At 29.1% G+C, this 18,087-nt stretch overlaps 1 protein-coding gene across 12 annotated transcripts in view; it reads right to left on the reverse strand.

Annotated features, from left to right (window-relative positions):
• Positions 1–18,087, reverse strand: part of LOC127729801 (dynamin-1-like) — a 67,013-nt gene that overhangs the window by 20,524 nt on the left and 28,402 nt on the right. For 6 of the 12 annotated variants that reach the window (XM_052237699.1, XM_052237707.1, XM_052237706.1 and 3 more), the window contains exons 12-17: positions 17,849–17,897; positions 15,485–15,511; positions 12,181–12,294; positions 7,590–7,702; positions 5,066–5,195; positions 319–465 (exon numbers count right to left, since the gene is read on the reverse strand). In XM_052237699.1, the coding sequence (XP_052093659.1) occupies positions 319–465; positions 5,066–5,195; positions 7,590–7,702; positions 12,181–12,294; positions 15,485–15,511; positions 17,849–17,897 (580 nt within the window). Of the gene's footprint in view, positions 1–318; positions 466–5,065; positions 5,196–6,962; positions 7,073–7,589; positions 7,703–7,989; positions 8,097–12,180; positions 12,295–15,484; positions 15,512–17,848; positions 17,898–18,087 lie in introns of all 12 variants that reach the window. The other 6 variants (XM_052237701.1, XM_052237704.1, XM_052237700.1 and 3 more) reach the window with 4 other exon arrangements.

The following is an 18,087-nucleotide window of genomic DNA, read 5'->3' on the forward strand; positions in this document are numbered from 1 at the left end:
CCAGGGCCTTTTAGCATCATGATAGTGTGATGCTATATTATTAGAATGTGATGTTATCTGAAATAAGTTTCTTATAGATAATGTTATGGATGTGATGATATTGTTTCTAGAAACAATATGGTATTTCATAATTACTTGTATGCCACGATGATATAAGAAATTTCTGAGGAGAACACTGCTGTTTGTTTTAATTTATTACAAAGAAGGTCACAGGGCCAATCATTATTGGACTGACTGGTACCTTCAATATCAATAGCTTATTAAATCATTATGATCTCAGGTACCAGAGTTACATTCCTTTAACTAACTGGTACTTACATTGTTAACACATAGGAACATGATGGTTTTGGGTACCAGATCTCTCTGAGTTTTGTTCACTATTTTCATGTAGGAATCTACTAAATTTCTAATAGTCTCAACCTGTCTTTCAAGTTGTGGATCCATAGAACCAATATCATCCTTAGCCTGAAAACAAATATGAAATAGAACTACTAATTTATACATTCAGTATGATTTATTCACTTAACTAAAGAATATTCCTCTAGAATTATATCTAAATAGTTTCAAGTTATGAGTGTTCAAAGTGATAAATGCTTAATTGTTGTTAAACGAAATTATTTTCACAAAACTAAAATTTAACCTTCTTTTTAAGGAATAGGATTTGAAAAATGCATTCCAATCCTGGACATTTGGATTCTGATTTTTTTTTAAACTAAAGACCTAAATCTTTTCCATCAATTTCTGATTTTTATGTTTTTGCAAGTAAAATAAAGACTATTCAATTTAAACTATTCATTTTATTTAACAAATTAAAACATAACAGAATAGAGATTTGTTAAAGCAATGTTGCTTGTTTCTATAAATCCTAGATATTTATTTCAAGTGTATTCTATTGTTATGTGATGATTTATCTGAATAAATATAGTTTAAACTAAACAATACAGTTTTTAATATAACAGACACATATCTAAACTCTATCAAAACAAGCTAATGCTGTAAAGAGGGAAATTTTTGGAAGGTGTTTAATTTCCTTTTATATTTCGCAATTGGTATACAATCATGAAAATGTTCCCAATCTTGTACATTTTATCTTTAATATGTAGGATATGAATGAAAAAAAAAGTAAAACACGGAAAAATTGCAACCTCCCAAACAGGTTTAGTCTTTGAAATCATGAAAATAATCCATTTTACGGTTCTCTACCATAGCAAGCTTTTATCAAAATTATGTGTATGGCACTATCTTAATAATCTTAAGTAATGGAAAGCAACATTATTCAGGATTACTTGATTATAAATACTAGTTTCCCTTCCCTTTCACAGTTTGTGTCCTACTACAAATGTAAGTATAAGCTGATATACAATTATATAGTTATACTATATGGTAGAGAAAACTAAGAGAAGTTTCTACTACTAATTAATATAAAAGTAGCTGTAACATGCATGTTAAATAAGAAATACAAAACAAATTGATGTGATTAAATTTGTGTACATTGTATTAAAATAATTATTGTAAATCAAAATAAATATTGTAAAGTAATTTTTTGTTATACAAAAGTACTGATTTTGATCTTGCAAGTGTTTTTTTTAATATCTCCATTAAACTGACTCTTTTGAAAATAAAGACAATGATCTCACAGGTATTTTTTTTTAAATATTGCCAAATCAAACAGTGTTGTATTACTTAAAATCAAGTCTCTCTGTATAAGTTTACATTTTGTTAACAATTAGACCCGAGCCTGTACACTCTGTGAACACAATTTTTTATTGCTTAAATACTTGTACTCTGCTAAAATTATCAATATCTTGTATGCTGTATAAGAGGTCTTATTAATGTCACTTGATAAATGAATAATATAAATTTCAGCAATATATAAAAAAGTAGAGTAGATGATACAGGAACCCAACAACAATTTTGTTTTTAACTTGCAAACTTGTAAATACTGCCAGAATTTTCATCTTTGTAAAATGCTGACAAAAAGCAAAAGAAGAAATACTAGCTAAAATTTATAAATAAATGTTTTCACAGTCATGGTTCACTTCTAATAAGCATCTTTCATAAATGGCCTTTCACACATCAAAATAAAAATTCACTTCTAAACATGATAATAAACATTCAGTTGTCTCCCTTACCAAAGGTAAACTATGGGAGACAATTCTTAATTTTCTTACTTACAAATTTTGATATAAGGAAGTTACTTGCCAATTAAAAAAAAAAAAACTAACCTTCATTGAACTAGTACACATTTTTGTTTAGGGGCCAGCTGAAGCCCGCCTCTGGGTGCAAGATTTTCTCGCTGTGTTGAGGACCCATTGGTGGCCTTCGGCTGTTTTCTGCTCTTTAGTCGAGTTGTTGTCTCATTGACACATTCCCCCTTTCCATTCTCAATTTTATTTAATACTATTATATATACATATACATTTGATACTGAGCTGATTTTCACAACATGTATGTAAATATTCAAGAAATTCCATATCAAAGTTTCATTTTAGTGAAAAAGCCACCAAAAACATGCGAGTGAACTACAAAACACTACAATTATTAGAAAAGCTATACCCATGAATGTAAAACATACAGATACATGTACAACAAAAATTCTCATGGGTGTCAATCATAGAATTTAAGAACTGATTCCAACTCACAACTGATGTCCTCAAGCATAACAGTACAAGTATAAATTATTTAAAAGTCAAAGAAGAAGAAGGAGAACTCATTTCATGTAAGAAAAGTAAAATCATAATACCTCTTTTTGGAGAAGAAAACAAATCTAAAACTTTATGAAGACCACAAGAAAATATAGAAAGCAAAAGAAGACACAAATTGTCTCTTGAGAATGATAAATTTAGCATTTTTATTTCTAATTTAAGTAATAAATAATCAAATCACTAAAATTTATGTAACAGCATAAAATTCTCACATTTCCAGAAAGGCTGTCATAGTTTGCTCTTCTAACACAATCATGATTGAGGACATTAGAAGGTTGAATACAAGCTCATTTTTGTTGTTTTTTTCTTATTCAGAAATCAAAAATAGTATTTGCAAATTAAATTGTACTCTCAAATGACTAAAATATTACCAAAATTACCTTGTTGCATTCTCAACAAAAGACAACAACCATGAACATTAACACTTATAAAAATTGGAAAATAAAAGGTTTCTTTTAGGAAGACTAAATTTACAGTAATAAATTAAATCAACCTCTAATTTGCATAATTCTGATTCAGTATAAGTTACATTCAATATTTTAACACCATAACATACAGGCATTACTGCTTTCATAAGAATAATTTCAACATACCCTTCCAGACTAAAAATAAGAAACAAAATTATGGTTATTCTTAACTGAAAAGGAAAAGGCTACAAAATGAATTAGCCTTTTAAGAATTCAATGCATTCTGGGTTATATTTTCATAAACATGTGATTAATTTATTTTCATTTTGATGTACAAACAATGAAAATACCCACAATGCTTTGTATTCTTAAACTGCCAATAGCTACACAGAATCTTCTAAATTAACAAACTATCAATAAGTACATAACCATGAGGGGAATTCCATTTAATAATACAAGTAACCAAGGAAAGGCACTCTGAAAATAGGAAAGCATTCAATTAATCTTTATAATATACTAATCTTATGCATACTCCTATTCAATAAATGTTTTGAATACAAACCAATAGATCAGATTTTAAGTATATTTTTTATGTGGCTTGTATAATTTAATGGAATGTTCCCAAGTTTCTTTACAAGGGCCAGCTGAGTTAAAAGGGAAGTAGCACACATTTTCATTAATACACAAATAAATACTGCCAGCTATGAAAAGAGAACTTTTGTTCTTCTATTTTTAGCATTTCAAGTTTCTTTAAAGACAATAATAATTTTGTGCATTATTTAATACTACTGATGAAATTTAATTTCCAATGAATAATAATAATTCAACAGTATTTAAAATGGTTCAATCAAAGTAACTTATAATATTTAAAACCTTCTAAATAGATTACAATATATGGCAGTCTTTCTTTGTATAAGAGAACTGAAAAGAAACTGAAGGAGGAATGTACGGTAACTGTAAAATGTACATTGACATGTCTCAATTAAAAAAGAAACTGAAAGAGGAATGTACGGTAACTGTAAAATGTACATTGACATGTCTCAATTAAAAAAGAAACTGAAAGAGGAATGTACGGTAACTGTAAAATGTACATTGACATGTCTCAATTAAAAAAAAACTGATTTTTTTTTTCTATTTTATGACACAAACTGGTTAAAACTTCTAAGTTTGAAAATTTTGAATATTTTGTCATCTACATTTGTTCTAACCTTGTTATTTGAAAGGATTTCTAAAATCTTTTTTTTCACGACAAATAGTTTGAATGGTCAGGTTTGATAATTTTCAGCCAAATGTCATTGTACATAAACAAACAATGAAATAAAAGTATTCAAATCTATTCTACAGGTAAAATAAACAATGTGAAGTTTAATCAATAGGCATAGGATATAGTCTGTCCATACTGAGCTTGTGAAGGAGTGAGTTCAGTAAGGGTTACAGTTGAAACCAAATATTAAGTCCATATTAAGTCTATTGTTGAAAGCTAAAAAATATTTTCAAGTTGATGAAAAGACACGTCAGTCAGTGAAATTGAACTATTTTTGTTAAGCTTTTCTTGTAACATGTTTATATTTACAAATAAAAGATGCCAAAAGTAGATTTTTTTGTAAATTAAACAAATCTTTCTGAATTTAATCAAATTTTGGCCTATGAAACATAGAGTGCAGACTTCGACAAATTAAACATTCAAGTAATATAAGTAAAATGTTATAACAAACTTTATGCTCAAAGATCTTTTTGTCAACGCATGCGCTCTATGAATTCCAAAGCTCTATGTGAACAGACGTTTAGTGCAATAAATTCTATATTTTTTGGAAATTGCTAAAGTAAGGTTGTTAAACAACATCCATTCTGGACCTTTTCATAATATGTCATTATTTTTAGCATTTCAATTCATATTTGCAGGCTATAACTTATACCACAATGCATTGTAATTTCCCACAATGCCCTACTTACAGTAGTATTTCCTTCTTCCTGTGACCTGTCAGGGTATACTCCAGCCCTGAGAAATGATGCCTTCCAGCTGTCAATGTCGTCTTGTGATTCTCCAGATAATTCTAATTGTTTATAATCTTTATATACGTTTCTGTAAAATAAAAATAAGGACTATCATTTCAAAATAACTATTAGAAGATTGAAATCATTTCTAAGGGTATTTTACATAATGGGTAACACTGATGACCTTGCAATAGACCCATTTCATAAACTATAGTAACTTTATGATGCATATAAACACTTAATTAATACATGGTTGAAAAACCAATGATTTCTTTTTATAGTACACAAATAAAGCAAGAATTCATATTCAGCTGACTCAGTATGACTTAAAAGTATGTCATAAAATTTGGGTGCTTGTCTATTGTGAAAGATGTATGTTGACCTCCAAATAAGAACATGAGTAAATTGTAATAAAACAAATGAAGCACTTTTTTATTAGAAAAAAAAAAGATCTGAAAAAAAAAAAAAAAAAATGAAAAATACAGTATAAACATTCGGCTGCCATTCTGTCTTTTTTTCTTCTTTTTCCTTCTTTTTTCAAGTTGTGGTTGCTGAACCTTATACATTTAGTGGTCTTACCACTGACTAGCAGCAGAACCGTAGCTCATAGGTCTTTATGATATTTTTTAACAATTTGCGGACCATACTGGCATAGTGGCTTATTGCATTACTTCTGATCATTATCAACATTGATATAAACATGACATGAGACTATTGACACATTTTAAAAACATATTCATATTACAAGATAACAGATATTGCTACACAATCTACATTAAAATCTATTTATAACTGGCTAACTACCATAAAAATTATGTTTCCTTGTATAAGCAGTGAATAATTGAAGTTAAAGCAGGTTACTAGTGACTAAGATAGCAAACTGTACTTAAGGTGTACTGATATTTATTACGATTACACTGTAATAACTTTCTGCAGACACTTGTTAAATAAGCATTTATATAGTAACATTAATAAATCAATCTATATTTTGAACATTTTTGGCTTTGCTTCAACTGTCTTAATCAGTCTATAATAGAACAATAAGATTGACCTGTAATGCCACAAAGTTTCCCTTGCAAAGTAAAATAATCATAGAAACTATGTATGGAGTCTTTGTTGCCAAATGGTTTAAATAATTGATCCAGAACCTACTTGTCATGATAGAGTATGTCAAATAGATGCCAAGTAGTTTACCCCGAGTACTTTTTAAAGTTTCCTGTATGGATCATAACCTTTTGCTTAGTTTGCTAAAGAAGATGTGATTTCAGTGATCATGATGAAATTGTGCATATGTTTTAAAACGTACCAATTATTAAGTACAATGATAAATAAATTTACAAGGTACGATTCAATCAAATGTATTAATAAAATCCAATGCCAATTAGAGACATTAGAATATTTATATTTAGTAAGCACTAAAGTGACAAAATCCTACATTAAAATAAAAGTAAATGAACAAAGATTTAGAAAGAAAGAAAATGAAATTAAGCAATATTTTATCAAGTTGAGTCTTGAAAGAAATAATAACTATCTTTGTATCACCTGGAAAACTAACCCTGATAACGGTTTTCTAATTCCACAAATATGAATTGATATTCCAGTTAGTGAACAATAGTATTTTTGGGAATGTACATATTTACAAAATTGTTTAATCTAAATGAATAAACTAGAATCATAATATATGGATATATTTTGAACTGATCAGAATAACATCATAATATTAATTGAAAAAATATACTTAAAACAGTTTTTAAAGAAATTTATATAAAATATTGCTCTAATTTTTTCTTAGAAGACTACCACCACAGCAAACTGATTAAATATAACGCACCTACTGTTGCCATGCCAACCTTACCTTGACTCAGGGTTAAATATAGCAAACATGTTCTTATGTGAGAACAAACCGCCCTCCATGTCCCTAATCTTTAAACCATCTAAAGGAATCATAAATTTCTTCTCTTTCTCCTAGAAATTAATATCAATAATAATACAAAAAAATTTGCTTCCATTTAGGTCAAGTTCATGATGGTGCAATACTTATCTGCTGCCATAGCAAGACCAATCAATGTTAAGGCTACTGTGGACATAAGGAGTTTCTTCATTGGATAAATGACATCACAAGAAATACTTATATGTTGCGCTTCACAATAATAATGTTTAGATAAATATTGACATAAGCATAAATTGAATTTTATTTTTACATATATATCAAATAAAGAATATAAATTAATTCAATGAAATATTTTAAAATTTTGTAAATAAATAAGCATAATTTATTCATTGGCAGAAATAATATGCATTCTGAACATTTCTTATTTGTGAAACACAACAGAAATATCTTTCTGGTGATCTCCTTTGCATGTGCAGGGTCAAACTGGTGTTGTATTGACTCAAAATGAGCTCTGCACAAAAAACTAATAATCAGTCAATAGTACCAGTTTACAAAATAGCAAGTTGGGAAGGTTAAAGGGAATGACCTAACCTGTTATCATTATTGAAAAGGGCAAAACCTTTTCTTCTGCTCAAAATTCCTGAGTCACCAGTGTCCCGTACTTTAAGGTTATCTAATCCTAACATGTACTTCTTGTCTTTCTCCTAGAATGTTAGAAAACATGAAAAGCTAGTGGGTACAAAATGTGCAACACAATCAAATCCAAGCATGCCAATACAAATCTACAGGTATAAAATGAAAATGAGAAGAACTTCAGCGACATGCAGCAATAAAACTAATAAAACAGAAGCTATAAACTATATAGTTATTTTCTAGAGGCTATGTTTTTAAAATGGAAAGGGGGAAGACTAAGGTGCTCAAAAATGCACATGCTGTATTAAATAGGTTGATCCATTTTCACCAGAAGTGGTTGTACAACATTGATTGATACCTATGTTCTGAAGAGAAAAGAGCAAAAGTTGGACGCCTAGACAACATTTTTTCAACATCTCGGACTTTAACACTTTCCAGCGCTAACATGTATTTCTTGTCTCCTTCCTGAAAGTAACATATTAGTAAGGCACACTCAATTATAGCACAAACAGATTTTGAAAGTTGGTGAAAAATCATTATTACTTTTTTGCATAATATACATTTGAAAGGGAAAAAAAAGCAGAACTTTACACATTTATCTGGTTTTCAAAATACGATTGGAATTGATTTGTTGTGGGGAAGGTTAAGATTAAACAAAGTAGTGAAACCTCATTAGTTTGTGTGTCTGTCCCAAGTCAGTACACCAATTTTGTCCTTCATGATTTAGAGAATAAGGAATTGGTAGCAGAACTTAAATAAAAAAAAAAAATCTAGACTTTGAGCAATTTAGAGGTTGTTATACCGATCAGATGTCATTGTTTTTTTTGTGTGTTCCTGTTTTATTGTCTAAATGAAATACATCCCATAAGTCTTTTTACCATTATCTAATCTTAACCTGTAGTCAGATCGTTTTTAAAGGATTTTCAGTTCTGCTAAGCTAATTTCTCAAAATCACTGTCCTAAAAAATCATATAGCATATTGCTTGAAATTTACAGTTATTTTTAACATTTGTTGTACATTCTATACAATTCACAATGCTCCTGTTACTACATGTAGGTTTTAAAACAAAATGAATGCTATTAATTCAAATAATTCATATTCCAAACTAAATTCAATGTGTATTTGTGCTTTTTTGGCCACTGCCTGAATCAAGGGCAGACTTCATTCAACTCAGCAATGTGACCTTCACCTGGAAGGTCATTTTAATTTTATAGTTGATAATAATCATAATAATATAAAAGGCCTGTACGTAATGTTCAACTCTGTAATAATCTGTATGCCTGCCAAATTTCATTAAAATCTATGACACTATTTATTAGAACCAAGTTTTTGACCATACAATTTTAAAAACATTAAGTTCTGACAATTTTAGATTTGAAATGTCTGCAAATAATTTACCCTTTTCTCCTCTGCTTATAGATTATCCATGGTATTTCAAAAGAAAAGGTGGTTGTCAGCTAAAATCTCTTTCAATGGGATAAGTTGTAGCAGAGAAACATCTTCTAGTTTGAAAGACCATTGTTAAACTGTTTATCGCTATTTACCTAAGCTTCGTCAATGATGTAGGCTCACGACATCATACATTCTCATTCTACGCGACTGAGAAAAACCCATATCACTCAAGTAGCGTGATATTAAAATTTATCACAAAAAAAAAAGATTAAAAGCAAAAAATTTGAGAAAATAAGAGATAAAAAAGAAAGCTTTACAACACATAACATATAATAAGGAACAACAATGACAGTTTTGTACCAAAGTATTTATCTAGAAAATAGTAAGAGTTGAAGTTGTAGTTGATTGAAGGTCCTAGATCTTCTTTAACTAATCAACACAAGAAACATGCCACTTATTTGCAGATCAGTTTGTCTTTTTTTTTTTAATTTTCTACACAAACTTTGTACAAAATTTGAAAAAAATTATATTTTACTAGAAAATAATCTATTAAAGCAGTCTGAATTTTTTATTAAATATGCACTATAATTTACTACTAAACAGACTTATATATGAATTAACTTTAAGATAACAGAATTTGATTTTCTTGATGTCAAAAACTAAAGCATTTCTGAGATAGTCTTTTTTTCAGCCAATCTCATTTTAAACACACACGTCACATAATTACATCATAAAGTTAAGTATATTTGAAATTAAAAACATGTTGTCTTCATGAAATATGAACCTAAAGGTAATCTTACCAGATGACAGTTTTTTCAGCAGGGTAAGGGAGTATGAATAGAAAAGTGTGGTCAAATTATTTATGTGGAAATCTGTTAAAACATACCATTTGTTTAATCATGTCTATGAGAAATGCTTGGCAGATGCAAAGAAATTTTTTTATGTGATATAACTTTTTCAACTGCCATACTGAAACAACTACTAACCCTGAACCAATATCAAAATTTCTGAACAAATCTTTCATTAATTTAAAAGACTATTTGATTTTTTAAGATTGTGTTGTTCAGCATATTTTAACTTCTGTATACAGGTATATATTTTAATAAATTCTGTCAGAATTAGAAGATGTTCTTTTCCTACATTAAAAATCCTCTTCTTCAGAGCTCGATATATATATTTTTTTTCATTATTTGTTAATGAAGAAATACAAAATAAATATTTGTTAGTGTTCATCTACATGTAGTAATATACATGTAGGTTATCAAATAATTTGAAAAATTTATCAATCTGCATTGAAGGCAAATTGTTAATCTTGTTAGTATTTTCCTTGCCAGAACAATGCTCATGCTGTTAATTAGGTAGCTAATCTTCATGCTGTTAATCCAGTTATTAGCCATTGCAATTAACCTAAAATTATGGTCATTTTTTTTAATAAATGAAGGGTGGGGTGGGGGGTTGTTAGGGTTGGAAGGTATTTCTTATCTTTAATGACCAACCATGCATATAATTTCAAAAGATTGTGTATTATAAGTTTCCTACTTTTAATACTTTAAAAATTGATGCAAAAGCTTTAAAATTACAAATTGCTTAAAAACATTTCTTATACATTTCTTGTTAATTAACTTCACAACAATCATTTCAGAGAACATGCAAAATACTTGCACTAAGGAATTCAAAATCTGACAACAGTATGTACAAGTTCTATAACCTTGACCTATAAAACTCATAGTACAGGGAGAAAAGGTCAATTGCATGTTAAGTTTTGGCAACACATGCTAGTACAGTAAAAAAGCAAAATTTCTTTCTAAAATCATTAATTTTTACAAGAAACCAATGCTCAAAGAACAGTTATTCTACCAGTACAGCTTCTACATACAAAACCTACAGCATTTCTCTAAAACATATCATGGTCTGCAACAACACTAAATGCAAGGTAATGTAAGATTGGCCGATCTCTTTCATATTAGAGATAGCATGTAAACACATATACACATGCAGTTATTTGCAATGGACACAAAGTATACAGCTTTAGTCATGAAAGGATTAAGAAGTACATGAAACAGATCACAAATGTTAAATGATACAGTGGATTCATTTATTTTATGGATACTTATTTTCATGGAGTCAAGATAAACATAGGAAATTTTGAATTTGAATTTACGGTTCACTTATACCCACAAATCCATAAAATTTAGTACCCGCAAATAATAATGAACCCAAAGTGACATATTTATATATATTCAAGGATAACTAGGCTGATGGCAGTTCAATAAATCTTTCAGTAATCATGGTAATAACTACTCGACAATCACATTAAACCATAAAATTATGTTTCTATATAAATTCATACATTTACAAAAATATGAATCATAATTTTAAGTTTGAAATGCTGACTTGCATGTAGATATCAAAAAAGTTTAACCTTGGGCTTCTAAGTTCAACATCAAAATATTCTACTTTTCATTTCCCTTTGGGTTTCAATCATTTGATCATGATCAGGAGTACTGCTGATGAAGACAAAATCAGGACATCTTTTTGTACACCCTCCCTATACCTTTCAAAAGTTTGACAATGATTTGATTTACCAATATTATAAATATTTTGGATAGAACTTTACAATTTATGAACATTTGTAAATTTACTAAAATAAGGTGAATCATAACAAAGTGAATTTGGCAAATTTGTTTTTTATGTTATTCTTTTCAAGGTAAAGCAGATGAGAATATTAACATTACACATCTACATAATATGAGAACTTATGTTCATATGATGGCATTATAATGCAATTAACTTATCAGATTCTCTTTTAATAATAACTATTCCAAAGTATGCAGAGAAAAAGTCATAAAAATACTGTTATATAAGTACTTATTATCTCAGAAATTTTAGAGATAGCATAAGTTATTATGGCACATGCTTTTTTAAAAAAACTTTTTAAATTGTTGCATTCTTAATTTAAAATTTTATTTCTTGGTTTTACATTTTTTCAGCCGTGAGCAAGATTTTTTTATTGTGTCATCGGGTTGCTGTCTCCTCGATGTAGACCCTGCACCTCCTTTCATCTAAACTGACAGAGTTTTAGAAAAGATATTTTTATACAAACAAATCATTAGCTATCATTGTTCAAATAAATCTACTGATACCCCAATAATTTACCTCCTCGTCTTTAAACCATGACAGGGATTCAGTTGTCAAAACAAACCAGAATTCTTTTGATCCTCCTTTCATAAAACTTATATTGTGTAATGTTAACCATCCTTTTCTGATAACCTACAAATGCAAAATTACATCAAAATATTACAACTAAAAAAAATATTTATGAAAATGTTCCAGTTACTTTTAAACTCTATGAAAAGAGGCAAATATCAGTTTTAGAGCATTTGGTTTAACCTGGACAAAAATCAAAGTACAATCATCTGCAGTAGAGGTCATCACACTTCCATATAGTCATGGTATATCTCAGTATGTCATCCATATGGTCATGGTATATCTCAGGATGTCATCAATATGGTCATGGTATATCTCAGTATGTCATCCCTATATATGGTCATGGTATATCTCAGTATGTCATCCCTATGGTCATGGTATATCTCAATATGTCATCCATATGGTCATGGTATATCTCAGTATGTCATCCATATGATCATGGTATATCTCAGTATGTCATACATATGGTCATGGTATATTACTATATCTCAGTATGTCATGTTGGATTTTGAAAAGTGTACATAGATCTGCTGAAATAACATGTGATGTGACAAAGATACTTTTGAGGCAAAAATTGGGTTCTGCACTACAATAAATTTGCTGTTCATTAATAAATTCTGCTGGAGAGTTGTTTCATTGGCAATCATCCCACATCTTCTTAGTTATTTATTTACCCTAGGAATGACCAATATTTTTTTTTTTTAAACCAGACAACAAAATTCAAAGAAATAGAACATTTACTTCAGCATACAGAGTAAAATGTTGTTCCTTTAATTGCTGATAACTAAATAAATTTAGCGACCTAAATTTAATTCACAATTTGAGCTATTTATTTATTTATTTTTACCTTGGACTCAAGTTTATATGAAACACATTACATGAAATTAGATTAAAATAAATGAATGAATGTAAAGCATAATGCATAAGAAAATGAAGCAAAAATTAACATCTGCTAAATTTAATGTCAAAATAAAACAAAGTGTCTGAGAGAGAATTTAAAATAGTATTCCTTTGTAAAAGAATTGTCAATAGTATAAAAATTTATTTGTAATGTCAAGTTTAAACGTTATTAAATAAAATATTAAAGCAGGCTGGCATAGCTATGAAAAGTTAAATGTGAATAGACATAATACTGTAACATACTGGTCTGCAAATTAATGAAAACTAAATGGACAAATTTTCAAGAAACTGAGGCATCTGATAAGTTTTACCTCAGTATAATGCTATGATACTGTGTGACCAGTGCGCTTCAATATCAAAATAATATAGTGAGAAAAAGAAGCAAAAGAATTATAAATAAAATTATGCCTTTCGCTTGCAGTTTATAAAATTCATTTATATTGATGACGCTGCCACTGTCTAAGTCTTGCTTTCTCAACTTTGTCATTGCAAGACAAACATGGTACTAGCACCAACAGAAAAAAAAGAGTTGTGGTACTTCCAATGTAAAGATATATGTTATATGAAATTTAGAAATCAGTTTACAGTGTCAGTGAAATAAAGGTAAGTAAGCAATAATTGTTTTCCTATTAAGCATATATGCAGTAGCCCATTATTGTAGAATTTCTGAGAAAATTTGGCCCTTATTATTATTTTTTTTCATGATTTGCCTGTGTCTGTATGCACCCATTTATTGTGTACACATGTGTAATGATACTTTTTTGCATATACATGTGTAATGATACTTTTGAAATGTGATGTGAAGATGATAAATATTGGTGAAAATTTAATTTAAAAAAATTAATGCATGCATATATGTGAAAATAACCATACTAAATGTAAATTCTCATCTTAATAATCAATTCAATTTTCAAAATTTTCTTTAATGTTCTTTAAAGAGAAAAATAAATGGGGAATGTGTCCATGGGACACAGATGATGCCCCCACTTGCATATCATATAAAGTTATAAAGGGGCATAACTCTAGAACAGTAAAAGTGACACCTCCAAAATTCAAACTTGATCTGTGTTTTGTGGTAATAAGCATTGTGTATAAGTTTGATAACATTTGGTAGAGGCAAACTAAAGTTAGAGAACGGAAACGAAAAATTCAGCAATTTTTCCATTTTTAAAAGGGCATTTCTCTAGAACGGTTAAAGTGACAACACCAAAATTCAATCTTGATCTGTGTTTTGTGGTAAAAAGCATTGTGTATGTGTTTCATAACATTTGGTTCAGGCAAACTAAAGTTAGAGAACGGAAACGAAAAATTCAGCAATTTTTCCATTTGTAAAGGGACATAACTCTAGAACAGTTAAAGTGATGCCACCAAAATTCAATCTTGATCTGTGTTTTGTGGTAATAAGCATTGTGTATAAGTTTCATAACATTTGGTTGAGGCAATCTAAAGTTAGAGAACAGAAACCAACTTTGGGACATACGGACAGACGTGGCGGGGGCATAAAAATAACCTCAAGTCATAATCATATCAGTATAACTTAATATCAATTTCAATAAAATTAATATTAACAATAGAGCCATTATTAGCTGATTATGGTTAGAAGCTTGCTTCTTTTAGAAACTGCTAATTAATATTAAAGCTATATATAGAATCAGTATCATATGTTTATATATGTACCAGTAAGTTCAGTTATAACATAGTACCATTGTTTTCAATTTCACTTCAGCTGGGTTTTATTTTTTTACATTTAACTCTTTAGAAACAAAAAATTAACATTTTATCATTGCATGTGCCTCCATTATGTTATATTTATCATCAGATTTATAACAAACTATTTAACATTCAAAGACTTCATCAGTCCTTTTATTGTCACAAAAATTTCCATTGCCTATGATTTGATCAGAAAAAGCTTGAATACAATTTAATAAATTTCCATGGAAAGACATTTGTTATATGAGAAAAAATTAACCCATTAATTAAGTCTATTTCTATTGAATCTGGCATTCAAAACAAAATATTCAAGCGGTCAAAAAATGCCATGGTACTATCTTATGTATGGCTTATTACACTTTTTAGGAATATCTAAATATCTATTTGCTTTCATAGATACAAAATAAGCCATGTCAAAGACCAACTTTCCATATTTTCAAAATTTATAGTCTACAGACAATAGAAAGCCATAATTGGGACATATCTGGAGATCTGACCTCACAATAGCATATAGCTAAAAGTCACTATACCAATCTTTGCAAAAAGTCATATTCCTAGCTTACAGTGTAATAATCCTTTTGTTATCAACCAGCTCCCAATATTCCTAAACATTAGTGTAATAATCCATTTATTATACACTTACTTGATTTTTAAAAGTTTCTTTATATCCCTAATGTAATAATGATTAAAATATGATTCATGGTATGAATTCATGAAAAATTTATTTTCTTTGGGAGTCTTTACAAAAATTTATAAATAAACTAACATACCAGTTGGTAAAGAAGTAACAAACATGACTCAAGCATAAAATGTGAAAAAAGTCAGTAAATTCAAGTGGTTTCTTCCACCATTAAAAAAATATATAAAAGGTTCATACTTCTTTTTTCAATACAGATAAACTACAACTTTCTCATGAAATTTTCATGGCCAAGAAAAACTGTTGACACAGATATGCCTCGCCTGTGACATGTGACTTGTAAATTATGCGAGAGTTTCAAAGTAAATAGACTAAGACCGAGGGGGGGGATTGTCAAATAATCTCCATAGAAGCGAGATGTTCCAATCGTTATACAACTACCTATGAAAAGTCATAAAATTACCACTAATGGTTACCTGTTACCTGACCTAATCACAAAATTTTCACAATTCTTGATGCTGCAGACACTGAAAATAGCACATTTAAGTCGAGCATGGACAACTTTGTCTAGACTAGACATTAAAACTCAAGATGTGCATGTTTCAGCACTTTTTCCAAATTCTTTCTATTCCAGAGCCTTTTAAGCACCATAAAATATCTTTGAATGTTTATATAAATGAACCATAATTCCATGCTGACAAAAGGGTTAAAAAGTATTTTTCAAAGCATTTTGGAAAAGGGTATTCTCTTTCAAACTGATAATTTTTTTTTCATTAAATGAGTTTCTTTGCATAATATGAAAACATAAATAAACAATAATCATATTTCATATAAATAGATGGAGAATGTGTCCATGGGACACAGATGATGCCCCCACTTGCATATTGCGTAATAAAGGGACATAACCCAAGAAAGGTAAAATGACACAACCCAAATTCGAACTTGATCTGTGTTTAGTGGTAATAAGCATTGTGTATAAATTTCATAACATTTGGTTGAGGCAAACTAAAGCTAAAGAAAGGAAAATTTTGGGGCGTACAGATGTACGTACAGACATACAAGTACTTAATGCCCCCTCTGTCGCAGAGGAAAATGTTTTTAAACAGTTAATTGGGGCAGTTTCTATTTTCTAATTGGGAATGGGGCTCCTGAGGGAGAAATCCTCATCAGGTTTATATCTTTTGGATATAGTAGAAAGGAAAAATTGTAAAGGAAAACAAAAATGTCTATACAACATATTCTCACTATAGCTAACAAGAGGATGATATTTATCTGTTTAGTGAAAATCAAGACTAAATCTGCAAATATTAGAATTTAGAGAATGACATGCACAGTAAAGATGAATTACATTTTCTACTGCAATGTCCAACCTAAATACCTGCAATACATTATTTAGCATTTTAAATTAAAAGCCAAAATTATTTTATGAAGTTTATCAGCAATAAAAGTGTTCATCTAATCAATTATCTTTTAAGAAAACAATACTAGTGTAAAATCTGCTTCTGTTACCTAAAATTTATATCAAACTGCAACTGTTGATAGTTTATAGAATTGATGTCATAGAAGACATTCATGATGTATGGATAAAACTGTGTGTACTTTTAACGTGCTAAACATAGGTCACTCTGAACAAGGCAACTGAATTTTACTTTGCAAATGCAACTTGCATCAACAATTTTCTTCTTTGAAGATTATAAATAGAATCAACTATAAACATATATGTACCGTGCATAATTTGATCCAAATAAAAAGAAGCAGAAATTACTGTGACTTGACTGTTAGTATTGCTCTCCACCTATGACAACTTATTCAAAATTCTGACCAAATTGCAATTTGTTTTATAAAACCAAACTGTTCAACTGGTCAGAAATTTGAACAAACTACTGTAGAAAACCATAGTCAAGTCGTAAAAGTGCAAGGTGATAAAATAATGCATACTTATAATCCTATAAAACTTTAATTCCACTTCAATGTTATCATGAAATATCAGTCTGACAGTTTGTATAGAAATTTTATTGTTATTGTCATGTTAAAGGTGATAGGTAGTAATTTTGAATTGCTATAAAAATGTCCTAACTAAGCTTTCATACAATTTTTCTTTTGAAAAGTCTTCTATATTCATAAGAATCAGACATCATTTGAATTAAAACATTTTATATTCAGTAAAATATATGTGAAATTACAATACTTTGTTAATAAGTTTCCATGGGAGATAACCTTAAACATTATTCTTTTGAATATAGAAGTCACAGTAATAAGACATATTCTTAGAAAACCAAAATAATTAGATAGAATATGCATTACTTTACATGGAGGTTATAAGGGAGATAATTGCAACTTATGTCTATAACAAGGGAGACAATTCTTTACCTGATTGCCAACTTTTCTTTTAGCAGTATTTTCTGATTTGTCCTGTGCTCTGAAAAACAAACATACAATTCTTGAATAGTATGAACAGAAGGAAATATTTTTTTTTCAGTATTAAAAAAATTATTTTGAGCATAAATTGTGTATTGTAAAGATGCAGACCGACATTGGTCATTAAAATTGTTATAATCCTTTTTCCTTTAAATAATGTAAAGCAACTTATTTTCGAATAACCTCTTTTT

Source organism: Mytilus californianus, unplaced genomic scaffold, assembly GCF_021869535.1.
Source record: "Mytilus californianus isolate M0D057914Y unplaced genomic scaffold, xbMytCali1.0.p SCAF_2, whole genome shotgun sequence".
NCBI classification, from domain to species: domain Eukaryota; kingdom Metazoa; phylum Mollusca; class Bivalvia; order Mytilida; family Mytilidae; genus Mytilus; species Mytilus californianus.